This window comes from Puntigrus tetrazona, chromosome 17 (assembly GCF_018831695.1).
Source record: "Puntigrus tetrazona isolate hp1 chromosome 17, ASM1883169v1, whole genome shotgun sequence".
Classification (NCBI taxonomy): domain Eukaryota; kingdom Metazoa; phylum Chordata; class Actinopteri; order Cypriniformes; family Cyprinidae; genus Puntigrus; species Puntigrus tetrazona.
The window spans coordinates 20,776,153-20,802,427 of NC_056715.1; the positions used below are offsets into that span (position 1 = coordinate 20,776,153).

At 36.3% G+C, this 26,275-nt stretch overlaps 3 protein-coding genes across 3 annotated transcripts; all 3 read right to left on the minus strand.

The window, feature by feature from the left end:
• Positions 1-11,957: 11,957 nt before the first annotated feature.
• LOC122361586 (calpain-2 catalytic subunit-like) lies at positions 11,958-22,825 on the minus strand. Its single transcript, XM_043262391.1, has 22 exons — positions 22,570-22,825; positions 22,222-22,294; positions 21,987-22,105; positions 21,755-21,888; positions 21,439-21,613; positions 21,276-21,350; positions 20,794-20,879; positions 19,457-19,646; positions 19,363-19,374; positions 19,070-19,256; positions 17,415-17,686; positions 17,080-17,152; positions 16,873-16,991; positions 16,652-16,785; positions 16,298-16,472; positions 16,017-16,088; positions 15,048-15,133; positions 14,150-14,224; positions 13,913-14,073; positions 12,737-12,903; positions 12,624-12,635; positions 11,958-12,509 (listed from the first exon to the last, which is right to left on the minus strand). The coding sequence occupies exons 1-22, from the start codon at positions 22,807-22,809 to the stop codon at positions 12,276-12,278; spliced, it is 2,871 nt and encodes a 956-aa protein (XP_043118326.1). The 5' UTR covers positions 22,810-22,825; the 3' UTR covers positions 11,958-12,275.
• LOC122361898 (calpain-2 catalytic subunit-like) lies at positions 18,869-21,232 on the minus strand. Its single transcript, XM_043263076.1, has 6 exons — positions 20,794-21,232; positions 20,008-20,082; positions 19,777-19,937; positions 19,457-19,623; positions 19,363-19,374; positions 18,869-19,256 (listed from the first exon to the last, which is right to left on the minus strand). The coding sequence occupies exons 3-6, from the start codon at positions 19,934-19,936 to the stop codon at positions 19,047-19,049; spliced, it is 549 nt and encodes a 182-aa protein (XP_043119011.1). The 5' UTR covers position 19,937; positions 20,008-20,082; positions 20,794-21,232; the 3' UTR covers positions 18,869-19,046.
• Positions 22,826-23,900: 1,075 nt separating the features above from the next.
• vcpkmt (valosin containing protein lysine (K) methyltransferase) lies at positions 23,901-25,821 on the minus strand. The gene is made up of 5 exons (XM_043263075.1): positions 25,530-25,821; positions 25,242-25,355; positions 24,722-24,794; positions 24,459-24,578; positions 23,901-24,281 (listed from the first exon to the last, which is right to left on the minus strand). The coding sequence occupies exons 1-5, from the start codon at positions 25,784-25,786 to the stop codon at positions 24,174-24,176; spliced, it is 672 nt and encodes a 223-aa protein (XP_043119010.1). The 5' UTR covers positions 25,787-25,821; the 3' UTR covers positions 23,901-24,173.
• Between the last annotated feature and the right edge of the window lie 454 nt (positions 25,822-26,275).

A 26,275-nucleotide genomic window follows, 5' to 3' on the forward strand; every position in this document is an offset into this window, starting at 1 on the left:
TCTAACATACTAACCTCTTAGTCGGTATGAGTAAACACTATTGTTTGTGCAGCTTGACTATATGCTGCTGCATGTTAGTTTCTGTAGGACAGGTTTGGTAACTGCACTACTTCTACATGCAAATTAAGAAATGCTTTCGTTTTTTTTCTCATAAATCATTGTTGTTTTGTTTATACATATATATATATATATATATATATATATATATATATATATATATATAGATAGATAGATAGATAGATAGATAGATTTTTTTTTGCCAATAAAATAATAGGTAACACTTTTGCCTTATTAATAGTAAGGTAGTTGTTAAGTTTAGGTATTGGTAGGATTAGAGATGTAGGATAAGGTAAAGTAAGGCATGTTCTTAATTACTAATGGCTAATATTCCAATAATATGCATGCTAATGAGCAACTAATAGGTGTACTGAGTGTTGCCAACTAATATGTATTTTTGTAGACCGGCACCATCGTCCTGACATCAGTGAGGTTTGAATGGGTTTGTGGTTAAATGCCTGACATAAGGTAGAAGCCAGGGAGAAGCTAAATTCCCATTTGCCCTACAAAAGCATGTCCTCGCTGTAGCGCTCTACCGACGCTGATTACGTGGTGGAAATATTTGCTTAATTTCTCGAATTAGTATCACTTACATCAGTGTCGGATCGGATGGTTGGTTACCGAGCTCGCATGTTATGCAAATCGATCCTGGTACTTTTTATTTTTACATATTCCAAATAACCTTTTAAATATTTCATGAAGGCGCTAAACGGGCTCTTTGGAGAAGACCCTATACAAACATAATGTTTGCGTGCATTTGTTTTGTATTGTAAATGTGTCTTGGTTTTGACGGCAGGAAATGAGCACAATGATGAACACTGACACTCTTATTCATTTAACAGCAACAGAAGTGTACCTCGCATAAATGTGCGTTGAGCACAGTGACGTATTGGTGGCTCTGTGCGGTGTTTACATTCTGTGTACTCTGACCCTCGTGAACCTAGCTGCAGATGTTCTCAGATAACACTGGATACGCAAAAGCGAATGGTGAGAGAGGTCAAAGGCCGACCTCTAGGATCAATATTAGCGATGGCGACACAGGGAACCGCCAGCAGCGTGGAGTCAGCTCTCAGGAATCCGATGAACATTTCGTGATATAGTCCTCTAAAACCAAGCCCAGAGTGTACACAGAAACTCTTTTACCGGTTATTGCCATTTCAAAAAGCAAATCCGATTACCATTCATTCTCAAACAAGCTGGAATCACTCTTTCATTACAGCCTTGCCTATAGGGTTGGTCGCATTATGCAACAACTTTTTTTTCTTTCTTTCTTCTCCTTCTTACAGTTTGTTTGACTTACGTTATGCAGCTGGAGGAATGCCGGCCGGCGGAAGCATTCCTATGGGAATATTTGGAATTCTGTAGCTGGGTTTCCTGAGCGGAAAATAGGCAGAGGGAAAGTGAAGTGAAGATGAATGGGAAGGTGGAATGTGAGAACTGTTGTTGCACTGTTCAGACATGATGGATGGATTAAGTAACCAATGGGGTGCCTCCCATGATGACTCACTGATAGATCCGTTAACCAGTAAGAGTTGAGAGGGATGAATTATTAAAGAACTGTTAAAAGGCCATTCCCGCCACTATATATAAAAAATAGATAACAGACTTTTTATCGGACAATTTTGACACTTTTTTTCAGAATTTCTATAAAATATCCAATATAAACCATCTTTAATCAGATACAAACTCACAATTGTGAGACAAAAAATTTATTTTTTAATATGAGGCAAAAAAAATAATTGTGAGCATATATCATAATTAAAGGGCAGAAAAGTTGTGAGAGGAAAAAGTTACAATCATCTTTTTTTATTGAAATGCATTGTGTTATTGTATTTAATGTCTGTCAAAGACTGACACAGAAGATAAGGTAGAAAAAAAAGAAATTGTTAGTTATATTTGTTTGTCTTTATAACATCACAGCTGAACCACTGGGCCTTAAACATGTCAGCTGTCTATGCAGGTTCAGAAGACTCTTACATTTCAATAAAAATACCTTAATTTATTTTCTGAAGACGAATGAATGTCTTACAGGTTTGGGAAGACATGAGGGTGACTAATTGATGACATCATTTTCATTTTCGGGGGAACTGTCCCTTTAAGATCCTATAACTACTACCTAAAGCAAATCATTGAAACAAACAGCTATTGCAACCCTCCATATTTTTTTTCAACCTCTAAGTCTGCAGTCTTTACAAACATAGATATAAGTCAACTCGCTGATCCAGAGTGCGTCAGTTAATTCGGTTGGCGTTCCTTTCGGTTAACTCACTCTGGTAAAAGGGTGTAACCACGGGCACAGCGCAGACCCACCCATTCCACACTAGAGCGCACCAGACAAACTCATTCAAAGGCATGTTTGATTTTCTCGTTGCTATGACAACAGTCTTGCGACTCTCACTGTAAAGCGTGAGTATACCTGAGTCAGATCTCTTTCATTCTGATGAGAGGACTGATCAGGACAAACCTGTCCTACTGAGTCTATGTCAGATGCCATCATCTGAGCTAGAACTTTGACTGTGACTGTGCTATGCGCATGATTACACAAAATCCCATTTCACAGAAACATGGCTGAACTCTTTTGATAGGACATTAGCAACCACAGAAATACGCTGGAAAAAAACCTAGAAAACCCTGTCATGGTAGTCACCCATCTATGTTTTGTTTTGTTTTAAATACAATTTCTTTCATTTTAGTTTGTTAAGTACGACACAATACAGCTTTGTTTTATTTTAATAAATATTTTTTCTAGTATGTTTGTTTTTTAGTTCTTTTTCTAAAACCCTACCGTATTTTGTTATCTACTGCTTTTATTTATTTCTTGTTTCTTTGCAAGACTCTATTTTTTGTTTTGTTTTGTTTTGTTTTGTTTTTCTAATACAGTTTGTGTTTCTTTGAGACCTGATCAAGTTTTGTTTTGCATTCGTTTGTTCCGCTTTTTTAAATTATCGTCAATGTTTTACAATAGTTTTTTAAGGCCCATTTATTCCTTCCTTTCTTCAGTCATTCGTTTGCTTATTATTTCAGGTTTATTTGGTTTTAGCTTTTGCTGAGGTACTTTATTTTCTGCCCCATGTATTTGCTTTCGTCTTGATAAGCTTAGGGCCATATTTAAAATCTTTTTACTTAAGATGCACTTCACAAATCTGATTAGACGTATCACTTAATTAGATATATCATCTGTATGCTGACATGGCTTCACAATCTGTTTTCAGAGTTCAGCAGTAAGTGCCTTGCCCTGCTCAAGCGCTCATAAACACTACATACCATTGCTCCTCATTTGACACAGGAAGTGGTTTATAGTTAGCGCTCTTCCTGTTGTGGTTCAGAAGACTGAATGGAGCCATCTGTACTCACTGAAACCCCATAGCAGTCCATAGGCATACTGAGCTTTTACTGATTTAAAAGAGGAGTTAGGGCTAGATCTTTCACTCCTAACAACTCGTAATTACAGACCTTTAAAAAAAAAAAAAACTAATCCACATGCAAAGACAAGCACTGAGAACATTTAAGCCCCCCGTGTTTGCTTTCATGTCAGAATATTTCATGCGCATTGCAAACTGGAGGTATTAAATCCATGCAGATGATGTGTAAATGTTGCTTGGGGGTAAATAAGTGGAAGAATTTATCAAAAAGAGTATCTGAAATTGGCAAAAAAAAAAAAAAAAAAAAAAAAAAGATCTGCCCCCATTTATTCTGCATTCTATACTGGCACATTCCAGTCTGGTACCCATGCAAACATAACCCAGTTTATAGACGTTGATATATGCCAAAAGTCACCCACAAAAAGCTTAGTTCAAACAGAAGCCACAGACAGGAAGGGAGAAGGGAGTTGACTCTTTGCACTGACATTACTGTTGCAGAAGGAAAGACTTCTGACTGACTGACCTAGAATACAGTATTTTTATTGAAATTCTGTTTTGGCCTTGAGAAAGGCAAGTCCTTTGCTGCCAAGTGTTTGTGGACTATGAAAGAAATCTGTATCCAGCTGAGAATTATTTTATTATTTATTGTTTGTATGCTGTGCATAATCAAGAGCAGTCACCTGAAAATATTTGAGAATATATACATATACATACATAACATATACACACACACACACACACACACTTACGACATATTTCTAAATTGTAGCAGGTTTAGATTACTCTTGGCTTTGCGGTTATTTTTAAGCAACAGATCTCAGGGTTATTTTTAGTGGACATCTGAAGTCAGTTCCTCTCAAGTTCACACAGGTGTCTAAGCGAAGTAACATTTGAAGACCAAATACATTTGTTTAATTAAGACTCGTTCCAACATACTGTGTGAAAGGTTCTTGAAAAATGCAGCTGTGTGTTTTTCTTTTCTAAAGGAATAACCAAAGGACCTTGGTTTGAGACGTTATAACAAAACATTAATGCTCGGCTTGTAAGTATCCACATATAGTTTTTAAGGTTATTGTAAGTATAAACACGTCGAGCAGTTACACTTCGCTCTTCAAACAAAAAGCATAATAAACTAGGAAGAGAAACTGAGTTTTATTTCCCCTATGGACGTGTCATGTCATCGATGAGTTGGCCAACCTGCAAGTGGAAAAAAGGCTCATTTGAGCTGTAAGTCCCTAAAGAAGAAGAAGAATTACAGTACATAACCAGTTAGTGTATCCGTTATGACTTTCAGCTCAAAACATTAACTCTTCAGAATACTTTCTGCTATGCATATATGACCATATACAAAAATAAAGATCCAAGCCTCTGGTTTCTTTATGTGTTTATGTTTTATCATCACTTGCAGGTAGGTTTTATCAAGAGTACAACATTTGGACAAAAAACTGAGAAAAATATATAATGTATACACGATCTGTTATGATCTTTATTGTCTTTGATCCTTCTGTTTGTGACGATTGTCAAAGTTTTTGAGCCGGTAGACACGGGAAGTCCCGTGTCTCAATCAGAACATGCGCTAGGGCTTCCCTTACCGTAATACACCTAGAAAATGCGCCTTTGGAGCATTGTAATCTAAATTACAAGATATGTCATCAATGGCCGGGAAAGAATCAACTGATGCGGTTGTTTACTGGAGTAGTGTACAGTAGATTATTGTGATGTTATTGTCAGCTGTTTGGACTCTGACGGCACCCATTCACTGCAGAGCATCCACTGGTGAGAAAGTGATGCAATGCTACATTTTTCTAAATGTGTTCTGATTAAAGAAATAAAATCGTCTTCATCTTGGATGGGCTGAGGGTGATACAATTTTCAACTAATTTAGATTTTTTTTTGCCAAATTTTTATACTTCCACGTTATTCAAACACCACTCACTGTTTTTTTGTTTCATTTTGTTACATTTTCAACATGTCTTTAGCCGCTGTGATAAGACTGGCGCTGCGTCCGAAATCGCATACTTCCCTACTATACAGTACGCAAAAGTGAGTAGTATATCACAGTAATCAAAAAACAGTAGGCGAGAAGCACCCGGATGACCTACTGCTTTCCGCCTGAATTCTGCAGTACGCATACGATGGACACTTTACTATCCCATGAGGCCACAGGAGAGGAGGCGTCATATTAGCAAAAGAGTCAGAAAGAAGACACAGATCTTTAAGTGTAAGTAACGTTACCTTAGAGAAAAAAGTGTTTCTAATAATGTAAACGGCTGGCTTATTAGAAGTTTAAACATTATAAAATGATGTTTTTTTGTGAATCGGATGTAAAAGTTAGTTTTAATCATTAATGTTTTTCATTTAAAGTTTTTTTCTTTCTTTACATTTTTGCCCCGTCGCGACGATGCACGTCACGTGACAACATCAACACAGCAGATGTTGAATTCCATTCATACCACCCTCATTCACGCTCTACACAACGCACGGTTTTAACGGTAGGGCAGTACGTTCGAATTCAAATGTAGTACCTGCTCAAGTGGTACGCGATTTCTGGCGCAGCATGGGAGTCAATTTGAAAAGACGAAAACTTGCGAATTGTACAAAATGACCACGTTGACGGCCCAGGTGCGTAGCAGTGTTTTATAGCACAGTTGAATTCAAAACTGACAGTTAGAAATTACAGTTTTGAGGATATATCAACCACTTCCTTTAGACTGTGGGTTAAGTTTCACGGCTTGATTATAACTCCCTCGCCCCCACGCTCTCACGAACGTAGAGCATCATCAGGCTTTGACAGGCCTCAGCACACTTCCTAATGTTAGTTCACACACACCAGCAGCGGTCTGTGCGTGACAGCAGCTTTAGATCCGTCTGCAGGCCACCCACTGACAGACATATGCAATGCCACACCGACACCATCTCTTTGTGAAATCGGCCACCTCACAGAAGCCTGAAACTTTGTTAGCGCTGCCTTAGTTATTGTGCTTGTCTTGTAAGTCATCTAACTTATTTCTTTCTTCGCAGGGCTGCTATTATGAAACTCTCTCCCCTTCTTTTTCGAGGGTTGCGGCCTGAAGGAAGAACAACGTATTAGAACATTTTCTATACAGTAAACAATGGCTTCGGTGTGTTGTCAGACTTGCAGGCGGCTTGGGGCTTTAATGCCCTTTACCGCTAACCTTAGACCAACAAAACTGTTTTGGGTACAGCCGCAGTGTTGCTAGGAACGCTTATGATAAGCAACTGTTTTCGGCTGCTTATTTTTTTCTGTGAAATCTGGCAACACTACATAACGGATGAGGCCCTGTTTGGGTGTGGCTACTTTGTCTGTGGTTGACAGTTTTAAGTCAAGCCAGTGTTCGAGTGGATTAAGATCTCGATCAAAGCTGCTTCTCATGTTGTTTTTGGGGGGCACTTACTGCATGCTTCACTTATAAGTCAGTTTATTAGTGCTGCATGCTAATGCCTTTAGTTTAGGTACCAGTTCTCACTATTAACTGGTTGCTTATAAGAATGCATATTACTAGCATATTGGCTGTATTTTTATTACTTATAAAGCATATATCGCTGCTTTATTCTGCATGACCATATTTTAGGTCCCTACCAATATCTAAACTTAACTTAATATTTTCTAACTCTTAATATATAAATTCAATATTAACAGCAAGCCCTGTTTTTATAGATTGTTTCTTAGAGCTTACCTAAATATTAAGCATTGCATACTTTTTATCAGTGCTGTAAAACGATGAATTGATTAAAAATTTTACATTTATATATATATATATTATATATTTATATGTAAATATGTAATTGACATTTTATGAATATAAATATATTCATATAAATATTTTAAAAAATTATGATGCTTGTTAATCATGCTTGTGAATTAATCGTTTGACAGCCCTAACTGTTTATAGATTGTTATGTAGTGCTTTTTTATAATATAAAGCATTGCATAAGTGATTATTAAGCTATTAATTTGGTCCGATAGTTAAGATCAATCATCAACAATTATTTTACGCAAACATAGTTGCACTAGTCATTTTATTTCAGGATGTTGTAAAATCAAGCTAACATTCATTATATATCTATATTATGTAGCTATAAATATTTGAGTATTATAAGGTTAACCATTGGCCGCCATTCACTTCTATTGCACGTGCCTTACCCTTTTTTTTTTTTTAAAGAATACTTTCTGGTTCTCAACATTACGCCACGCGATAATCTTATAAAAAGATGTGTTATGTGTTTCTAAGAGTAGATGCGTTCTTTCAGTCTAACAAAATTAATTTGTTTGGTTTTTTATTATCATTTTTTTGCACTGTAAATGTATGCCTGGCCCTTTTTACACCTGCCTTCAACCAGTCCGCTGCCAAACAGAATAGAACCACTCCACATGATGTCACTGTCCACCAATCAGAGGCCCAGATGGCCCGTGATGTAAAGCGGTATGTCACAGATCCTTCCCCGCTGCGCTGAGTAATCTCATTAGAAGTCACAGTGTCAAAGCCAGCCATCCTGATGGTTTGTATTATTAATCATTCGTTTTCAACCTATCAGTTAAGCATCTTAACAGCCTCTGTTTGTACACACGGTCTTTAAGGGATCAATGAATATTCCGCATGCGTGTAAAAGGAGCCTTTTATTGTTGAGCTTCTCAGCAGTCAGCAGTCCTTGGCTCGTGTCTAATGAACTGTGAGGCACAGTTTCACTAAACTATTAAGGTCACTGCCTTCAGCTAAGTGTGTTTCAGAGATGCTCTGAAGTTCCAGCGACTCTGGAGTGTATTATACGGCAACATTTATTTTCCACTAATATCTTTTGCGTCCCATGCATTAGGTGGCATGGTTTCTGTAGTGAGAATACCGACATCAACTTTTAATGCATTTTTTTAAATTGGTTAATGTGATTTTCCAAGATAGCTTGACATCTGTGTTTAACATTAAAATTAAATAATAGCTTAAATTTTAATTTTAATCTTAAAATTAATCAAATAATTTTTGATAATGATAATCATTTGAAGTAAAATATTGTAATGAATTAAAATGTAGTTAAATATCCCTATTCATTTTAGTAACAAAATAATTTATTGAGTTTTTTTTTAGTTTTAGATAATTATTAGACTAATTAATCTGAATTTAATATATCTGTGTCCTGCATTTTGTGTACAGTCTTGAAAGTCTAACAGTTTAACTCTTTTTAAGACTTTATTATCGCAAATTATGCATTCTGACTATTGATTATTGTATTTTTATTGTGTTTAATACATTCGTCAAGCAATCGTTGCCCAAGTTATTGTAGAAAATTGTAGAAAGTTATTGTACAAAACCGGTAGTCAACCGTTTTGTTGTTTATTTAATACTAAAAGTTTAAAAACCACACATATAAAATAAATTATGAAGCACCTCTTTGAAAAAAACCCCCAAAAAACCCCCCAAAAACCCTTTAATCTACTTTAAGAGTTTCAGGACCTACATCGTACCTTTTTTTGTATGAAGTGCCTTTGACTTGTGGCATGATTAGGCCGGAGAGAAAGAGGAAGTGTGGGTTTCCCATAGCAACTGTTGCAGGGGAAGTGAGGCATCTTCTGCGTAAAAATGTGAGCTGTTATTGTTAAAAATGAGAACTGGTATTGCGCCATGGCCATTAACATGAAACCAGAAAATTTCACTCCGAATTTGACCTCATTTTAATCTTTAAAAACGATCTTCAGTTCTGTCATGTGCAATTCAGTGTAATTCACGTCTTTTGAACGTGTGCTTTTTTGTAGGCCTGTCAGTCTGTACAGTGCCACCTGTTGGTTATCTTGGGAAAAAGCACGGGGAGAGGTGGATACTTTAGTATTTATTTCTGTATTCCTATTGTTTTTAATTGTTATTTTACTTGTGTATTTTTATTCATTCCATCCAAAAATGTAAATGGTAATATTACTTACTTACCCTCGTGTCGTTCCAAACCCGTAAGAGCTTCGTTTATCTTCAGAACACTCATTAAGGATGTAATCAGCGTTTTTGGCGCTCGGGAAAAATCGCGCGCTGCTTATGTTCTGAAATAGCCTACTTTCCAAAATGGCGGAAGACGGCAATTCAAGGAGAAGAAATGTCATATAAATGATGTTATTATTAGTGCCCAACGATTAATCTCAATCAATGACATCCACAATTTTACTATGTATATAAATACACACACAGTATATATTTAGAAAATATTTCCGTTTATACATTTCCTTGAAAAAACAGCATATGCTGGTTAGGTGTGTTGTTTTTTCCACAGGGTTATATATTCGTATATGTTTATATTATATATAAAATATATTTAGTATAGAATCTTAATGAAGATGAATGAAAGTCTTACAGGTTTAAAACGACACGAGGGTGAGTGATTAAAGACAGTTTTTTTTTTTTTTTGTTTTGGGTGAACTAAACTTTTTGTGTGTTGTGATGTTACCAGTTCATAGTTCATATTTAAAGGCATAGTTCACCCAGAAAGGAAAAATCTGTCATCCTTTGCTCACCCCAAGCTGTTCCAAACCTGCATGGATTTCTTTCTTCTGTTGAGCACAAATGGAAATATATTTGAAAAATGTTGACGGTAGCCATGGACTTGGTCACTGCCAACTGAATCATCATTTTCTGGTGAACTATGTCTTTAACGTTTCAACAACTTGTTGCACTGTTGGGGATAAGTGCGTATATATATCGATAATAAGTGATGGCACAGTCTAGCCAGGCTGATGAGTTTTTGTATAAATGATTTTTGTAAGTACAACAGAAGCATTAAAACCTGAAAGGTCAAGTTTATGGGATTACGCTGAGAATCAGCTGCGGTGACACAGCACAGATGGCTCCACGTGGGCTTTTAATGGGGTTTAACCCCAACAAACTCCATGATCTGGCAGTCCTTTGCAGGGCGCAGAGAGAGAGATGTTAACAGCTGATGTCCAGCAGTAAGAGCCTGAGGGCTGACTGGTCACATTCTGAAGCACTGTACTGTAAAATTACATTTTTTTAATTGCATGTTCTAAAGCTAACACAACCACGAACAATATTAAAAGGAGACTTCATTGTAATTTGTTAATAAGATCAAATATGCAAAGCATAACCTAATTTAAACTAAACAGCGTAATTGCTAAAACTCATTTCAATTTAATCTCAGAATTTCCCTCCAACCAGAAGTACCAAAAAATTGAATGTTACTGTACCGTGTGATTTCGTCACATAATATGCCTAATCAGTTTCCTTATGAAGTAGGTCTGGAAATCCTCATTCATATAGATATCCTGTTTTTTTTGCTGATGTTGGCAGAGGATGTCAGAGGTCACTGAGGGTACGTGATCTGAGGACATCCGAGGGTCAGACTTTCCGAAGTCACATCAAACAAGGGAACAAGACAAATTAAGTGTTTTGGAAAAAACGACCAACTGTGCAACTTTAAGGTACTCAGAATTGCATTGATTACAAAATTTGAAACTTGAAAACCAGTAAATGCTGTGCACATGCAGTGGCTCATGGGCTTTGTGTGGTGTATCATCATACACAGATGGAAGGCTTTAGGTCTGTAAAACATCATCTAGAGTTTAGAATCCATCCTTACACCATCCGTTTGACTATAAAATATATGTTGCTTTGTTTCAGGGTCTCTTAGTTGCTTATTAGCATGCATATTACTAGAATATTAGCCATTTATTAGCAGTAATTAAGCACATATTAATACCTTATTCTACTGGTTTTACACTTGGGTCCATATGAGGTGAATATTTCAAGCCCTTCCATAATTAATCTATTAGTGTCTATTTATTTACTTTAGAAAAATGCTATAGTTAAATTATTTATGTTGCATCAAAACAAATGAATTCATTGCCCTGTTGTTGATTACGATTGCTTCCATCGTCCTCATTTGTAAGTCGCTTTGGATAAAAGCGTCTGCTAAATGTCTAATTTGTATTTTTATTTCTTTATCATACTGTGGTTAAGAGGTATCCAATCCTGCAGAGTTTTGTTCCAAATAACTCCAACCCACTTGCCTGGAAGTTTCTTGTATTTAATTAGTATTGGAGCTGAACTCTTCAGGAGAACAGGTGCAGAACAGAACTGCATACCAACAGGGGTCTGTGACAATAACCAACCAATCTAGATTCAGTGATGATTTTGGTACAAACTAAGGATGTTCCCTTGAAATCCAACTCGTGGCTCGGTCTACCAAGGAGACACATTTGAGGCTCACGTTACAGATGTACACAGTGATGCTTCTCAGCTAACTACTTGTGTTTGGTTCACAAGAATGGGATCTCAGTATCAACAGTAAACGACACTCCTGTGCTCTCATGTTTCTGTTGTGACGGCCATTATTTATTTAGTAAACTACTGCCCTCTAGTGTAAGAAAACCTACTGTGTTACATTCTACGTATGGAGTAAAACACGACTATTTTAGTAGATTTTGAACAATACAGTTTGTACAATCTTCTCCCATAAGTCAATTGAATGGTAGAGTACATTTCAGAATTTTTCTGTACCGCTTGAAGACATACTTAAATTTAACCATTGAGAAGCATGTGTATTATACTTTATTCATTAATTCTGACTGCACTGAAGTTTCTCTTACAGTGACCGATTGATACCGTTACAGTGAGACAGAACATCAAAACCTGTTGATGTTAGTAAACAAACAAACAAACAGCAAAGGTAGCAATTATTTCACAGCTCACAAATGAACAATATATTGAACAGAAGGGTCGCAGAAGAAAAACATTGCAGCTCGCTTACTCCAAATCCTATTTGAGTTGTTACTTGTTGGCAAGAGGGTAACCAGACGATGATCTGCTGAAGTGCTAGAAGATAGTTGAAGCATTTATAATAACCTCACACATATGTCATAGCTGGTTTCTTTTTACTCCTATGCGATTCAGCCTTTGTGAAGATGGACAGCGTGAACTTTGTACACTCATTAGGATGGAAAGTAGAGGGCACAATGAGATACTCTCCTGGTTCAAGCTTGAAGAATTTCATCACATGTCTTGAGTTAATGAAGTTCCCGCTATCTTCCACGGAACGTCTGCGGTAGAAGAACTTGGCAGAGAACTTCTCATCTTTACTCTAAAGAATTAAATAGTTTTAGTTTATTTCACACGTCAAGTCATTTATTTATTGACAAAGCAAAGCACATGTTGTTATAATAATAATTGTCTGTAATAATTGTATTTTACTTGCCTCTGGTGGTATCTGTTAAAGTAAAAAAAAAAAATGGAGCACACCATTAATAAGTGAAAATCAAAATCTGTGAGATGTTCTATGAGTCTACTAGAGTTATTGTTAAAACTGACCAGATAAACATTGAAACCAATGGAGAAGTTAGAAACTAGACTTCTGTATCTGTTCTCATGGAGCTGCATGAGGGACACCAGAATGTTTTCACGACACTGGCCACTGGCACATTCCTCATCAAGCTCCTCGATCTTTACTCGATACTGAGGGTTTGTCCAGAAGGATTCTACAAGACATCCATTAAATCAGACCTCTGTGTTAAATAGAGTACAAACACATACAATACACACACACACACACACACACACACACACACCATATGGCCCAATCATTTAATTAAAATACCCTGTATTATGTCATGCTGTATCTAATATTTCTATTAATAAAGTATTTGTGCTAGTAGTCAAGTCATCTCTATAGCACATTCACAGGCAAAGTATTCCAAAGCTGTTTACTAAACCTAAGTGTTCTTTGGGGTGAGTAAGGAATAAGAAGACCACTAATGGATTTTGGTGCAAAACCAGATTCAGTCTTGTAAACAAAATCAATTCAAAACATTAAAGAATGTCAACGTAACCGTTTAAGTTTCAAAGTTGACCTCAGATGGACGAAACTGCCCTTTACCACTGCACTAATTTGTTTATGAATAACAAATCAAATGTAACCCCAAGATGTCTTACATAGGGTTGTACAGTAGCAGAGAGAACAGATGAAATCAAAACAGATGAAGACCTAGAGTGGCCTAAAATTAGAATTTCACTTTCGCTTTTTCTAATTATTAGCCATCCAACATTTTAGCTCCTCAAAAGAGTCATAGAGCATCAAGTTTTAGCTGGAAGATACATCATCAGCATAGCAGTGGTAAGGAGATATTTTTTTAAAAAATGGCACCTAAGGGAAGCATTTAAAGTGAAAAGAGAAGAGGGCCTACAACTGATCCTTGGTGTATCCCGCTTGACAAGAGAATAACAATTCTAACTAGGAAGGATCTGTCTTTGAGGTTATAGAGCAACACCCTGAATACCCACCACCTTTTCCAACCAATGTAACAGATTACTATGATCAATCGTATCGAATGTTGTGCAATAAAACAAGTACAATAAAACAAGCACACTAACCTTCAACAAGGCAGTTTCCATGCTGTGCAGTGATCGAAAACATTGGACACACAAATATAGGAATTCAACTGTCTGCATGAATATCTCTCTCTCTCTATAAATGTATATATGAGCTACCTTTATTATTGGTGCAGCCACCAGCTGTAGTCCCAGATTCCCAGATACCATTGTAGCATGTAGTTGTCCAAATACATTTAGAGGAATTGTCCAAAAAATCTGGTTGGAGGCAGCAAATATCAACCTCTTCGAAGTTTTTGGTGAAGTCCTCCATTGACATCCTGCAGTAAAGTATGTCAGTGAAAACATCTGATTCATGTTTAATGCAGTGAGGTCACTTTTACAGTTAATACTGACCAGAACTCCCCATCATTGGCCAAGGAACGACACTTTATTTGCTCCTTCTCGCTTACTTTGTTCCACAAAGTTGACCTGTAAGCATATTAAAATATTACATAGGCTTATGCTACACGAGTAAAGAGTAAATAACAAGTAATAATGAAGAAATAGTAGCAAATAAGGGTGAAAAACTCCTGGATATCAATTGAGAGTATATTCAGTTGAGTATTAATGCAAATACAGCATTATTTGACCTTTTCATCGCTTAAGAAATGAATAAGCTTCTTATGTATTTTGTATTAGTAATTCTCTAAACGTTTATAGCTGGCTTTTCAATGGCACATTAATGTCCTGAATACCATATTAATGTTTTGTTTTTTTTTTTACTTTTTTTCACAATTTTCCACAATTTTAAAGGTTTCACTACTGGGGATTTGTGTGGATGCTAACCATATTTTAGGTGTTCTTTTTTCTCAAACTTTCGTCATAATTCAAATAAATAATAATTGATCATTTTCATGGAATTTGTCATTACAGTCTGGTTAATCAGCATTCACACTAACAGAGATTAAATGGCAAAGCGCTTACGAACAACAAAGTTCGATGCATTCATATCACCTGGCTTTGCTAACCCTCATCCACTGAATGACTTTCTACTGTCTTTGTGACAGGTTCCCTTTAGTCAGTCTTTTGTAATAGGCTTTCCTTTTATCAAACAAACACCAGTTCTGTCGTGACATCATTTTTTTGGCGGGAAAAAGCACAAACACGGATTAGTTCTAGGAAAAGAGGCGTTGTGAGGTTTTGTTCTAAAGTCTTCTTAAAACATTCCAGTCTGTTAAATCGACAGAAGCCTGTATGACAGTTTCAAAGATTGTTAAATGAGCTTCATTTCATAGTTTGCTGTGATTCTTACTTGTCACTCCAGGCACCGTTCCACTCGCCTCTTCCCCACGGATTCAACACTCTCACCAGCTTCACTGGCTTTTCTTGGCATGTTACCTGTTACAACGTGACATGACACTTTTTATTCAAAACTCTTCAAGCCCTCATTTAGGAGTTGCTGTTCTCAATGTCATCTAAACTCAGAATAAGCCATAGGTATTTCACCAATATCATTATGAAATAACCTTTTACCACAAGACTGAACTGTCTGTACATAATCCTTTGGGGACAAACATTTCTAAAAAAAACTACTCTTGCAAAACCACAGAGTTGACGTAAGAGGCACACAGGTATGAATACAAAGAACGTACCAAAGGGTGGAGCTCATCTGGAGCCGAGGGCAATTAGTAAATGAACACTGGCGTACAATATTATAACAATAATTAACATCGGAACAAAGCACACCTTTTTTGGGGTTTTTTTGTGTTTTTTAAATAAGCCTGTCGATACGGATGGATTATAATTAAAAACTATTAAAGAATAGCTAAGTATTAATTAGGAAAATCGACCTCATTCTTAATGAAAACATTCCCATTTCATGTGAAGACAGGTTCCAGAAAAGAGCCTTGAGGACACTACTTGGGAATCCAACCGAAACGTGAAATACAAGGAGTTTTAAAATGAAATCTCAGTGATTATGAAATGATTATATGACGTTAAAAATTGAAAAGTGACATTAAACTCAGAAAAGGTAGCAGACTAACAAATCACCTTTTTGTTTTTTCAATTTGTACCTTAAACACTTTTCAGAAAGGACTTATGCAAATATGCAAATGGCTGAGAATAAATTGCTTGATTCTGAATTGTAAGAAACTAAGGGATGGGTTGCTAAAAGCTACATTAAAACGCAGTTGATCTAACCTGCTAAAGCTTTGGTTATTTTGAAAGCTATATAAACTGATGGAACTGTGACCTGACATTTAATTCTGTGCAGACTTACCTTAAAAACCCCCGTCACTGTATACGCGTGGCCTTGAACAATACCATTGGGTAATATATTCTCAGATTTGTCCTGATAGGGTATGGAAAACATACATATCGTATTAGTAATGCTGCCAAAGTGAAATATGTAGCAAGAAATTTAAGAAATGATTGTTACATTGTTGTAATAAAAAAACTGCATTCATTTAGATTTTGTTAGACTTTAATGCAAAACCTGACAGTGACTTAAATGGTCATGAGGATAATGTATGTTACAGTATTGATAAGGTCACCGCTTACCCCCTGACGGGTGCCACAGGCCATCAGACCCTTAGCTTTAGCTGCACGGTCCATCAGGTTCCACAAATCAATGGCAGGTTTTTCTAGTTCAAGGCACACGTGGACACCACCGGTGAAGTCCAGCAGAGCCTCCGATACACGACCAGCATGCAAGTCAGCATAGGAGCCGCACACCCTGTAAGAAACATTATATGACTTATTTTTGTGACAATGTAAAATGGCAAAAACTTTAATCTGTAAAGCAGCTTAAAATCAGGCTACATACAAAACATTTAAATGTAGTCTTGGTGAAATAATTTCATTTGTTGCATAATTTGAAGAAATATTGTGTTAACACAACATACTGGTACCTACTTGGCATAAGCTTTCTCCAGTAAGGCAGGCCAAAACTCATTAGTTGTTTTTGAATGAACAAAAATGAGTCCGCCATTGATTGTTGGCAGCTTGTCGTCAATGACAACATCAGTCCATTTACCAAAGTGCCAGAACTATACAAAATAAGCACAACATGAGGTTTCAGGGCTGATGTAATTTTAAACAGCATTCAGTTATACTGAAAATACCAAAGAACTCACTCTGAAGTGGAATATCCCTGCATAATCTTTACCAAATGACTGGTCAGCTGGCATGACCTGGTCCACGATGTCCTTCTGAAATGTTAAAGCCCCAACCGAAGCTAGAAACCAGCAGTTTCCTAAAAAAAAATTTGCAAAACTAATGTTTCAGTGATTTGACCAAATGTGTTTATGCCTACTGGTATAGAAATACATAAATAAACATACCTAAATAAGATCCTTGGGAGTAGTCAAACCTGGACACCCCCTGTACAATGAGCTGAGGGTCTGACACTATTTTCTAAAAAAAAATAAAAATACAGTGAAACTTGGCCCAAAGATTTGGCAATAACAGAAGACATTTAAATTCATATATTGCCCTCTGGGTCTTCTCTCAAGACACTTTTGTCTTGTCTTCCCACAATTGTAAATCAAAAATGCTGAGAAATGTCACAGATGAACCTGTTCTGACAAGCCCGAGACATTCTGCTGTACTCTGACAATGATTCTTTCAAACTAGTTACTGAAGGACTGAAGATGAAAAGTGAATACAGGTAACTCACTGATGGTCTCAACCACTCGATTTGGTTCAGATCTAATTTAAGTTTCTTCTGTGGGTCAATGGAGCTGCCGTCTGGAGGGAACTGTTCATCAACAAATCTTGTTTTATTGGCGAAGCAGCTTTTCTTTAACTGCTGGTAGTCCTGATCCAAGAATTTCACAGGGTCGTCGAGAGTGCCCGTGTTTTCATTTGCGGCGGATTCATTCTTGGCTTTCTTGATTACACGAGGTGGAGGCATTTTTTCAGTTGCAAAAGTCTGTTTTTCAGGATATACTGTAATAAAGAACAGATGAAGGTGTCGCGTTTGGTGATATGTGATGTGTTTTGCTTTCGAAGACCTAAAAGAGACTCTATACTTGTTTGACTAGTTTGAGATTGTAATCTCACCCCGTTGAAAAATATATATCTTGATAAGTTATTCAGAGACATAAAATATAGTGGATAAACTCAGTTTTGAAGATATAGTATATTTTACCTTCAAGAATAACAACTCACCTGAAAGAGCAGTCTTCTCCTACTAGCTTTGATTGCTGTCTTTGTTCTGCCCTAGGCTCTGGAATTCTGCGTTCACATTGAATGATGTTTTCAGGAAGTGTGCAGTGCTTTGTTTTGCACAGTACGTCACTGCAAAGGTATACCTTCGCGCAAAACATTCCAAATTCCTCCCACCACTGTTGTGTAATTGCTTAACAGTAAAATGTACAGACTTAACTCAATATGCAACTAAAAAAAATCTATATAGGCAAATAAAAGCAGTTTGAATCTCAAATGTCTCATAATTAGCATGGAATGAAAAGCCAATGTTTATATAATTGATCATTAATAAATAAAATGCATTTGGTTGGTCTTTAAAACTGTTAAAATTATATATGATATCATGAAAATACAGAAACCCAAGATACTGATCTCTTCATAATCCTAATTTTGAGGCTTAAGATAAAACCATAATCCACCTATCGATTATTTGAAATTAATATTTTACTTTATTTTGTCTATATTTGTTGCAGAAGAGGGGATGTCATGCATGATCAGGTTTTCTATGGGAATTCTTGAGAACATAAGACAAACAACATAAAATTATGTGACAGTTATAACAATGCTATAAACCCATTGTGGGTTATATTTGTGGTTTGGTTTCTTTCGTTGATTTTTTTTTTGTGTTGTACATAACAGGTTATGTAAGTGACTGTAAGTTATGTAAGTCACTGAGGTGTTTCACCAGCATTGTGGCTTATGCAGAAAACTGAGAGAAGTCCATTTTTGCTCGGAGATCATCTATTGCTCCCGACTGAACTGATATGCTTCCAAGACAACTGCTCTACCCACAGTCACCACACAAAAATAAAAAACGACATTACACCAACTTCCAAAAGGAAACCAAGCTGTTACACCTAACAAGAGAACACAGATACTAATCAAAATTCTCCAACATCACAAAACAAAGCACTTCCAAAATATGTCGAAAACACAGGAAAAGTCTATTTTTATTATGTTTTTTCACTAACGTTTTGCAATAATGTGACAAGACAATAAAATAACTAATACAAGATCAATGCACTGGTGTCTTTCCATTCAACTGGTGTCCCACTGATTGTTCCCTGACAATGATTTTATACAATGCCATGACAGATTTTTAATTCTTCTTATGAGACCCACTCTTTGTGGAGATGGACAGCATGAATTCTGCAGACTCGTTAGGATTAAAAGTGGATGGTACAATGAGATACTCTCCTGGTTCAAGCTTGAATAATTTCATCACAAGTCTCACTTGGGTAAATTTTTCGGTAGCTTCCACAGGGTGTTTATTATAGAAGAACTTGGCTGGGAACTTCTCCTCTTTCATCTAAAAGGGAAGGAAAAATAAACTTGTATTTAAGCAACCACTTTATTTAAAGATACATACACTTAACCGAATAATTAAATTGATGAATGTATTTGAATTTACTTGCCTCTGGTGGTATCTGTTAGAAAATAGAATAATAACACACCATTAATAAGTGAAAACAAAAATAGCCGTATGCTTTGACCTTTGACAATACTGACCAGATAAACGCTGAAGCCAATGGAGAAGTTAGAAACAAGACTTCTGTATCTGTTCTCATGGAGCTGCATGAGGGACACCAGAATGTTTTCAGGACACTGGCCACTGGCACATTCCTCATCAAGCTGCTCAATCCTTATTCGAAACTGAGGGTTTGTCCAGAAAGTCTCTAAAACATCCAAAGAATCAGGCCTTTGTGTTACACATATACACACTAAATCACCATAAGTATATAGACACCCAAACATGTTTCATAATAAGGCCCTCAACACATTTAGATTTCACTCAATCGTCACTTGCCCTCACTATAGACATTAAATACCTTTATTCCTGGGACGGCCACCAGCTGTAGTTCCAACATCCCAGCTGCTATAATAGCATGTGGAAGTCCAGCTGTATTTAGAGGAACTGTTCAGAAAATCAGGACTGAGGCAGCAAATAGTAATATCCTTGAAGTTTGCAATGAAGTCCTCCATTGACATCCTACAGTAAAATATGTGTTACTGAAAAATGTTTAATGAAAGATCAGTCTGAAAGTACAATCAATGCCCACCAGAACTCCCCATCAATGGCCGAAGAAAGACAGTTGGATTGGTCACTTTCACTCACGTTGTTCCACAATAATGACCTGAAAGTTAAAAAAGCATACACAATAATAGAATAATAGATTGGGTTTTGTTATAGCACAATAACGTTGGTTGTGTAGAGATATCAATTGAGTGGTGTGAATGAAAATATATATTCTCTACTAGGGATATAGCACTGAAAATAAAATTATACTGAATATATACTTATATAAAAAAATTAATAGCAAAAGATAACAATTACACAACAAGAATTGATAGACTGAGACTTAGCTTACGCAAGTGTCAACTTTAATATTTTAATATTTCTATAATTTTTAATTTCTTTTTTTTTTTAACAGATGCAATGTTTTACATGTTTACATGCTTAAATTTTTCCTGAATGTGTTATATTTGTGCTTTTGTTCTTTCCCCTCACCAAAACAATTATGTAATTTCCTAGAAGGTGACGTCACTAAAGAACTGTCTTTTGTTCATGAAAGGGACAGCCTATTACAAAAGACTGACAAAGACAACCTGTTAAACAAAAGACAACAACAACTGGCTTTTGTTGACAGGTGGCGATATGAATGACAGTGACCGTTGGTAAACGCCTTCTAACAGGACTGTAACTCCATATTGGAGTTTTATATTGGGTAAAACCATTCTAAACTGATTACCAAGTATTAATTAGTATACATTTCATTAAAAATATCTTAATCTGTGCTCGAAAGATAAACGAATGAATTACAGGTTGTGATTGGTGAGTTTCTTACTTGTCACTCCAGGCACCGTTCCACTCGCCTTTTCCCCAAGGGTTCAACACTCTCACCAGCCTCACCGGCTCTCCTTGGGATGTTAGCTGCCAAATTTACATATACGTTCAATTCAAAATTCTTATAATGAAAGTCTATGAACCATTAATGTGGGCTTAGCCATCATTTGCCTCTTCCCAACAGCTCTAGGATTATTAGCTGTTAAAGAAGGTTCAAACACTTACTGATGCTCTGGAAGGAAAAGTGATGCATTAAAAAGCCAGGGGTAGAAAACCTTGTGAATTTGTATGAATTGACTTTTAATGGTTAGGAATTAAGTTGATTTGTACTAACATCTACTATACCCAAATTGATGGGCTAGTTGAACAAGTTAGGACTTGGGATGTGCCTTAAGCTCTTGTTATTCACAGTCAAGCTTCTCCTATTTCACTTACCACTCACCTAATTGCATGACAATTAAGTGACATTCTGTACAAACTTACCTTGAAAACCCCTGTCACTGTATATGCATGGCCTTGAACAATGCCATTGGGTAATATTGGGTTTCCAAGGGTATCCTGATATGAAATGAAAAAAGAAAATAGTAATGACACAATGCATAATCAGTTCTCTGCATTGTTACTGCTGTTTATATTTACTGCTTACCCCATGAGAAGTGCTGCAGCCCATAAGGGCCTTTGCATTGACCGCACGGTCCATCAGGCTCCACAAATCAGTAGAAGTTTGATTCAGTTTGAAGTACACGTGGACACCACCGGTGAAGTCCAGCAGAGCCTCCGATACACAACCAGCTTGCATGTCAGCATAGGAGCCGCACACCCTGTAAGAGGCATTGCAAACATGCTTATAGCAGTGTTACAGAGTGCTACATATCATATCATATCATAAACTCTTTTACTTAATGGTAAAATCTTATTTTTGTGTTCAATTAAACTTTTAATATATAAACATGGTCACGTACTTGGCATAAGCTTTCTCCAGTAAGGCAGGCCAAAACTCATTAGATGTTTTTGAATGAACAAAAATGAGTTTTCCTTTGACCGTTGGTAGTCTGTCATCAATGACAACATCAATCCATTTCCCAAACCGCCAGAACTAGAAAATGTGAAATTTGAAGAACATAAGGCTTAATGGCTGACACGAGATTTTAGAATTTGTAATCAATTTATGTTGAAAAAGACCAAAGAACTCACTCTGAAGTGGAATATCCCTGCATAATCTTTACCAAATGACTGGTCAGCTGGCATGACCTGGTCCACGATGTCCTTCTGAAATGTTAAAGCCCCAACCGGAGCTAGAAACCAGCAGTTTCCTGAGGAAAATGCAAAAACATCTTTCAATAAGCTGATCAATTCTTTTATATATTGTATCATTTAAAACCCAGTGATTACTGGAGATATTTTAAGATAAATACACAATGAAACATACCTAAATAAGATCCTTGGGAGTAGTCAAACCTGGACACCCCCTGTACAATGAGCTGAGGGTCTGACACTATTTTCTAAAGAAAGGAAATAAATTAAACAATATTTGGACTATAGATTTATGAATACCGTAGAAAGACATTTTCTCTTAAAAATGTATGTTAGGTCTGCTTTCATGACACTTGAGATCGTCAACCAAATAGTGAACGTGTTTTGACAAGCCCTGACAAGAGACATTTTTGCAACATTTAATGGCAGGTTATTTTCAGCACTTTCAATCAATAATGCCTATGTATTTTGAGATCTTTTTTTTAAGTTACTGAAAGGTAGAAAGTCAGTACAGGTAACTCACTGATGGTCTCAACCACTTGATTTGGTCCAGATCCAGTTTAAGTTTCTTCTGTGGGTCAATGGAGCTGCCGTCTGCAGGGAATTTGTCATCAACAAATCCAATCTTACTGGAGATGCTCGTCTTCTGCAGCTCCTGGTAGTCCTGATCCAAGAATTTTAAAGGGACGTCAAGAGTACCTGTTTCATCTTTAGTGGTGGATTCATTCGTGCGATTTTGGTGGTTCAAAGGAGGTGGAGGCATTTTTTTTCCGTTTGAAAAATCTGTTTTTTCAGAAAAAAAAGATTAATTATTATCTTTAAATATATTATCTATAAATATATACTCTTTTTATTACTAAATTCTTTAGATATAAATGATATACTTTACCTTATAGGATACGGCAGACGACTCTGCGAGTTCACCTAAATGAGCAGTTATCTCCTTCGACTTCTTTCTGTTCTGCCCTGGGCTCTGGAATTTCATTCCAACCAAAACCAGTTTTTTGGAAAAGAGTGCAGCAGTATGTGTAAAACGTTTCTCCTTCCACCTCCTGTAAAACTGCGTAACAGTAATTACCACCAAATATAGCCCTGAGTTTGAACATAAGAGTGTTGGTAAACCAGTACATGTTGTTTATACCTGCATTTAGGGTTAGGTTATATATATATATATATATATATATATATATATATATATATATATATATATATATATATAATCATACATAATAAAATATATACATAATAAAAATACATACCATCACTAAATTCAGTGCAAGCATTATTTTAAACCAAATTTTTTAATGCTTGTAAGATCAGGTGGTACAAAGAATCAGTTCGAACATTACAGAATCTGTTCAGTATTACTATTAGCATTTGGATAAGTTCATGATATTGACTATAATTGACCATAAATTTTATTTAAATTTTTAAAGTCGTTTGTATTTTACATTTAACTCAAAAATCGAATTATTTCCAAGTGCCCCAAATTTGAATCACTGAATTACATTATAGTAAACTCAAAGTATAAATTATGTCACATCTGCATCTGTAATTTATAACGTTCTTAATGTTTAAATACAAACATGAATAGGAAATAACTAATCTAATACAGTCAAAGTATGTATGCATCCAGGTGTAGCTCTTTAGTAACTCTAAAATCTGCATTTTGAAATGGTCCCATAAACACCCCCACTGTACACTGCAACCACATCGACATCCCTATAACACCTTAAAGAACTCCAGATGAAAATAGCCAAAACTGACCGTCCTGTAAAAGAAGCTGCCGCTACACCAGTCTTAGTTTAGTGATACTTTTCTAGCATTTTCAAATAATTTAGCACCAACAAATTGTTCATTTTAGAAAGTGTTTATTTGCAGATAAATAGGCATGTAAAAAAAAAACACACATTCGGGATTTATTTTTGCCAGTTTAACACGCACAGAATGATTCAATTAAACTTGTTTGTCTGCAAACGCAGGTAAGCGCTCGCATTAAGGCCGACCTCCCATACCACGTGAGCACTTAAAACGGTGTGTATTCAGCATCTGACCAACAACACCACAGTCCATTGAAACACGAACACACACGACCCATCTTCGACATTTCAAACAAATAAAAGCCATTCAGTGGACTCTTCGCTGTAGGTGGAGAACGTGAATGTCAGGACTGTTGAACTCGGGGTCTTGTTTCTCAGATGGGATCTCCTCCGACTGGAATTCCTGCAGAAGTAGCTACGAAACATAGTATTTAATGAGGAGTGAGATAAAAGCACATTTAGCGTGGCAATGCATTTAACTGCTTTTAACTTATACAATTAAATATGCATGTAAGCTAAAGGGCCGACTGGTCTAAAAACACTAAATATGACATTTTAAATATTTTTTTTTTTTACGGTTTGAAGCTTTTACCTCAAAGAATCTCTTTTCTATTTCAGGATTTACACCAACAGTGCGTTGCTCATAGCAACAGATGATACGCGTCTCTGGTCCAGCCAAGAGTTTCAGAGTCTCCACCAGTGGCTCCACAGACTATAAAACATATAAAACACTGAGGCTATTAAACCTAGTATTATTAATTATTCAGACCTGACTATTGCTGTATGGGAAACACAGATTGGAGATTTTAGATTGGAGAAAGTTGTGTTATTATATAATATCCACTGTTACAGTACCTGCTCATAGTAGATACAATCAGCCATCAGAATATAATGAGGATGAGGTAGAAATCCTTCGACATTTCCTCCCCTTTTAAAAGGAAAATGTTTATTAGTATGTATAAAACTTATATTAAATGCCTTAATCTATATGACCGTATTTTAGATCTCTTAATCTGACCTCATACCTAAACCTAACAACTACCGTAACAGCTATTAATATGCAGCAAATGATACGTTTATTGAGGGAAAAGTCACAGTTAGAAGTTAATGTGTTCCATAACTTCAATTGTACTGAAACATTTTCAAATATATTTTTTATGAAGTTGTGTGTGTGGTTCACTGTACAAAGCAAGTCATACAGGTTAGGAAAATAAAACGGTTCATTTTCATTTTAGGGTGAACTGTGATCATGGTAGCTATAATGTAGTGACGACACACTGTATTTGAAAGAAGGCCTTAAAATAATAATAATAAATTATTTTATAAGAAAGGAAGCACACACCCACTCCAGTGTAGGATAAAATGCAGTACAAACCATTTCAGTACCTTGGCTGTGATTGAGCCTGTATGGATGAGGTGCTGGTTTTTCTTAATGTTTAGTTGAAGGAGAGGCTGCAGGTCTTCTAGATCGGTCACCGTGACATTTGCCCTATAGGTGCACATTATTAAAATACTTTTAAATGAACCACATTTGTGAATGCATTTTTATAAGCATTAATCAAAAGCCTACAGGACACGCATTTCCTCAAGTTGTTTAAATGGCCATATAACACATCTCGTCGCTTTCACCTACAGTGGAGTTGATCTGGCACAGAGAACTCACCCCAGGGTTGCAGCCACGAGACCCACGAGTCCCGTTCCTGCGCCCAGCTCGACGATGTTCTTAGAGGACCAGGCACTAACACCAGACTGAACACCGCTAAACTGTTCCGTTTCGAGGTATTTTGACAGGACAATAGCAGCGTCCCACACCACACAGCCCACGTCCCCTTTGCTGCACTGATACATTCTTAAAACAGACCCGTCATTTTTCTCTATTTCTCTAACGAAGTAATCTTCCGAGTCCTCGTCAGTCGCCATGTTTTTTTCGTGACTCGCTGAACATTCTACGTCACGCGTCTACGTGACGTCTGATTCGAGATATTTTTTTATTTTTATTCACTACTAAAATATACAGCTCTTCTGGTTTTTCATTTCTGTATGAGTATTTATGTATTGTTCGGTATTCTAAAAAATATAGATTGTTTTTATACGAATATCCACCATGAAAATAACCTAGTTGGTTTTTGGAAGCTATTTGCTTCAAAAACAAACAAACAAACAAAAGAACACGATACGCTAGTAGCTAATTTAATTCGTCGGAATTATGCTATTTGTACGCTCTTTATCAAAGTAATTTTTATTGTTTGTCGTTACATTTAAACTTAATCTCCCCAAACCACAAATAATCCAAATTAAACTAAAGTTTAGTGAAGTGTAACATTTTGCAGACAAATATAAAAATATAAGAAGTTATATACGTTATACGGTTAATACATATTTGTGACTGATGTGAATTAGGAAGTAAAG

What these genes read in the sequence shown, in the direction of transcription:
- LOC122361586 (XM_043262391.1), bottom strand. Translation starts at nt 22,809, where the DNA reads ATGCCTCCACCTCCTTTGAACCACCAAAATCGCACGAATGAATCCACC. An exon ending in GCTGCAGCACTTCTCATGGG is followed by an intron (nt 21,351 to 21,438) that starts GTAAGCAGTAAA and finishes ATTTCATATCAG; the next exon opens with GATACCCTTGGAAACCCAAT. An exon ending in CAGTGACGGGGGTTTTTAAG is followed by an intron (nt 15,134 to 16,016) that starts GTAAGTCTGCAC and finishes ACGTTGTAACAG; the next exon opens with GTAACATGCCAAGAAAAGCC.
- LOC122361898 (XM_043263076.1), bottom strand. Translation starts at nt 19,936, where the DNA reads ATGTCAATGGAGGACTTCATTGCAAACTTCAAGGATATTACTATTTGC. An exon ending in TGGCCGTCCCAGGAATAAAG is followed by an intron (nt 19,624 to 19,776) that starts GTATTTAATGTC and finishes TGGATGTTTTAG; the next exon opens with AGACTTTCTGGACAAACCCT.
- vcpkmt (XM_043263075.1), bottom strand. Translation starts at nt 25,786, where the DNA reads ATGGCGACTGACGAGGACTCGGAAGATTACTTCGTTAGAGAAATAGAG. An exon ending in CTCGTGGCTGCAACCCTGGG is followed by an intron (nt 25,356 to 25,529) that starts GTGAGTTCTCTG and finishes GTGCACCTATAG; the next exon opens with GGCAAATGTCACGGTGACCG. An exon ending in ACAGCCAAGGTACTGAAATG is followed by an intron (nt 24,795 to 25,241) that starts GTTTGTACTGCA and finishes TCCTTTTAAAAG; the next exon opens with GGGAGGAAATGTCGAAGGAT.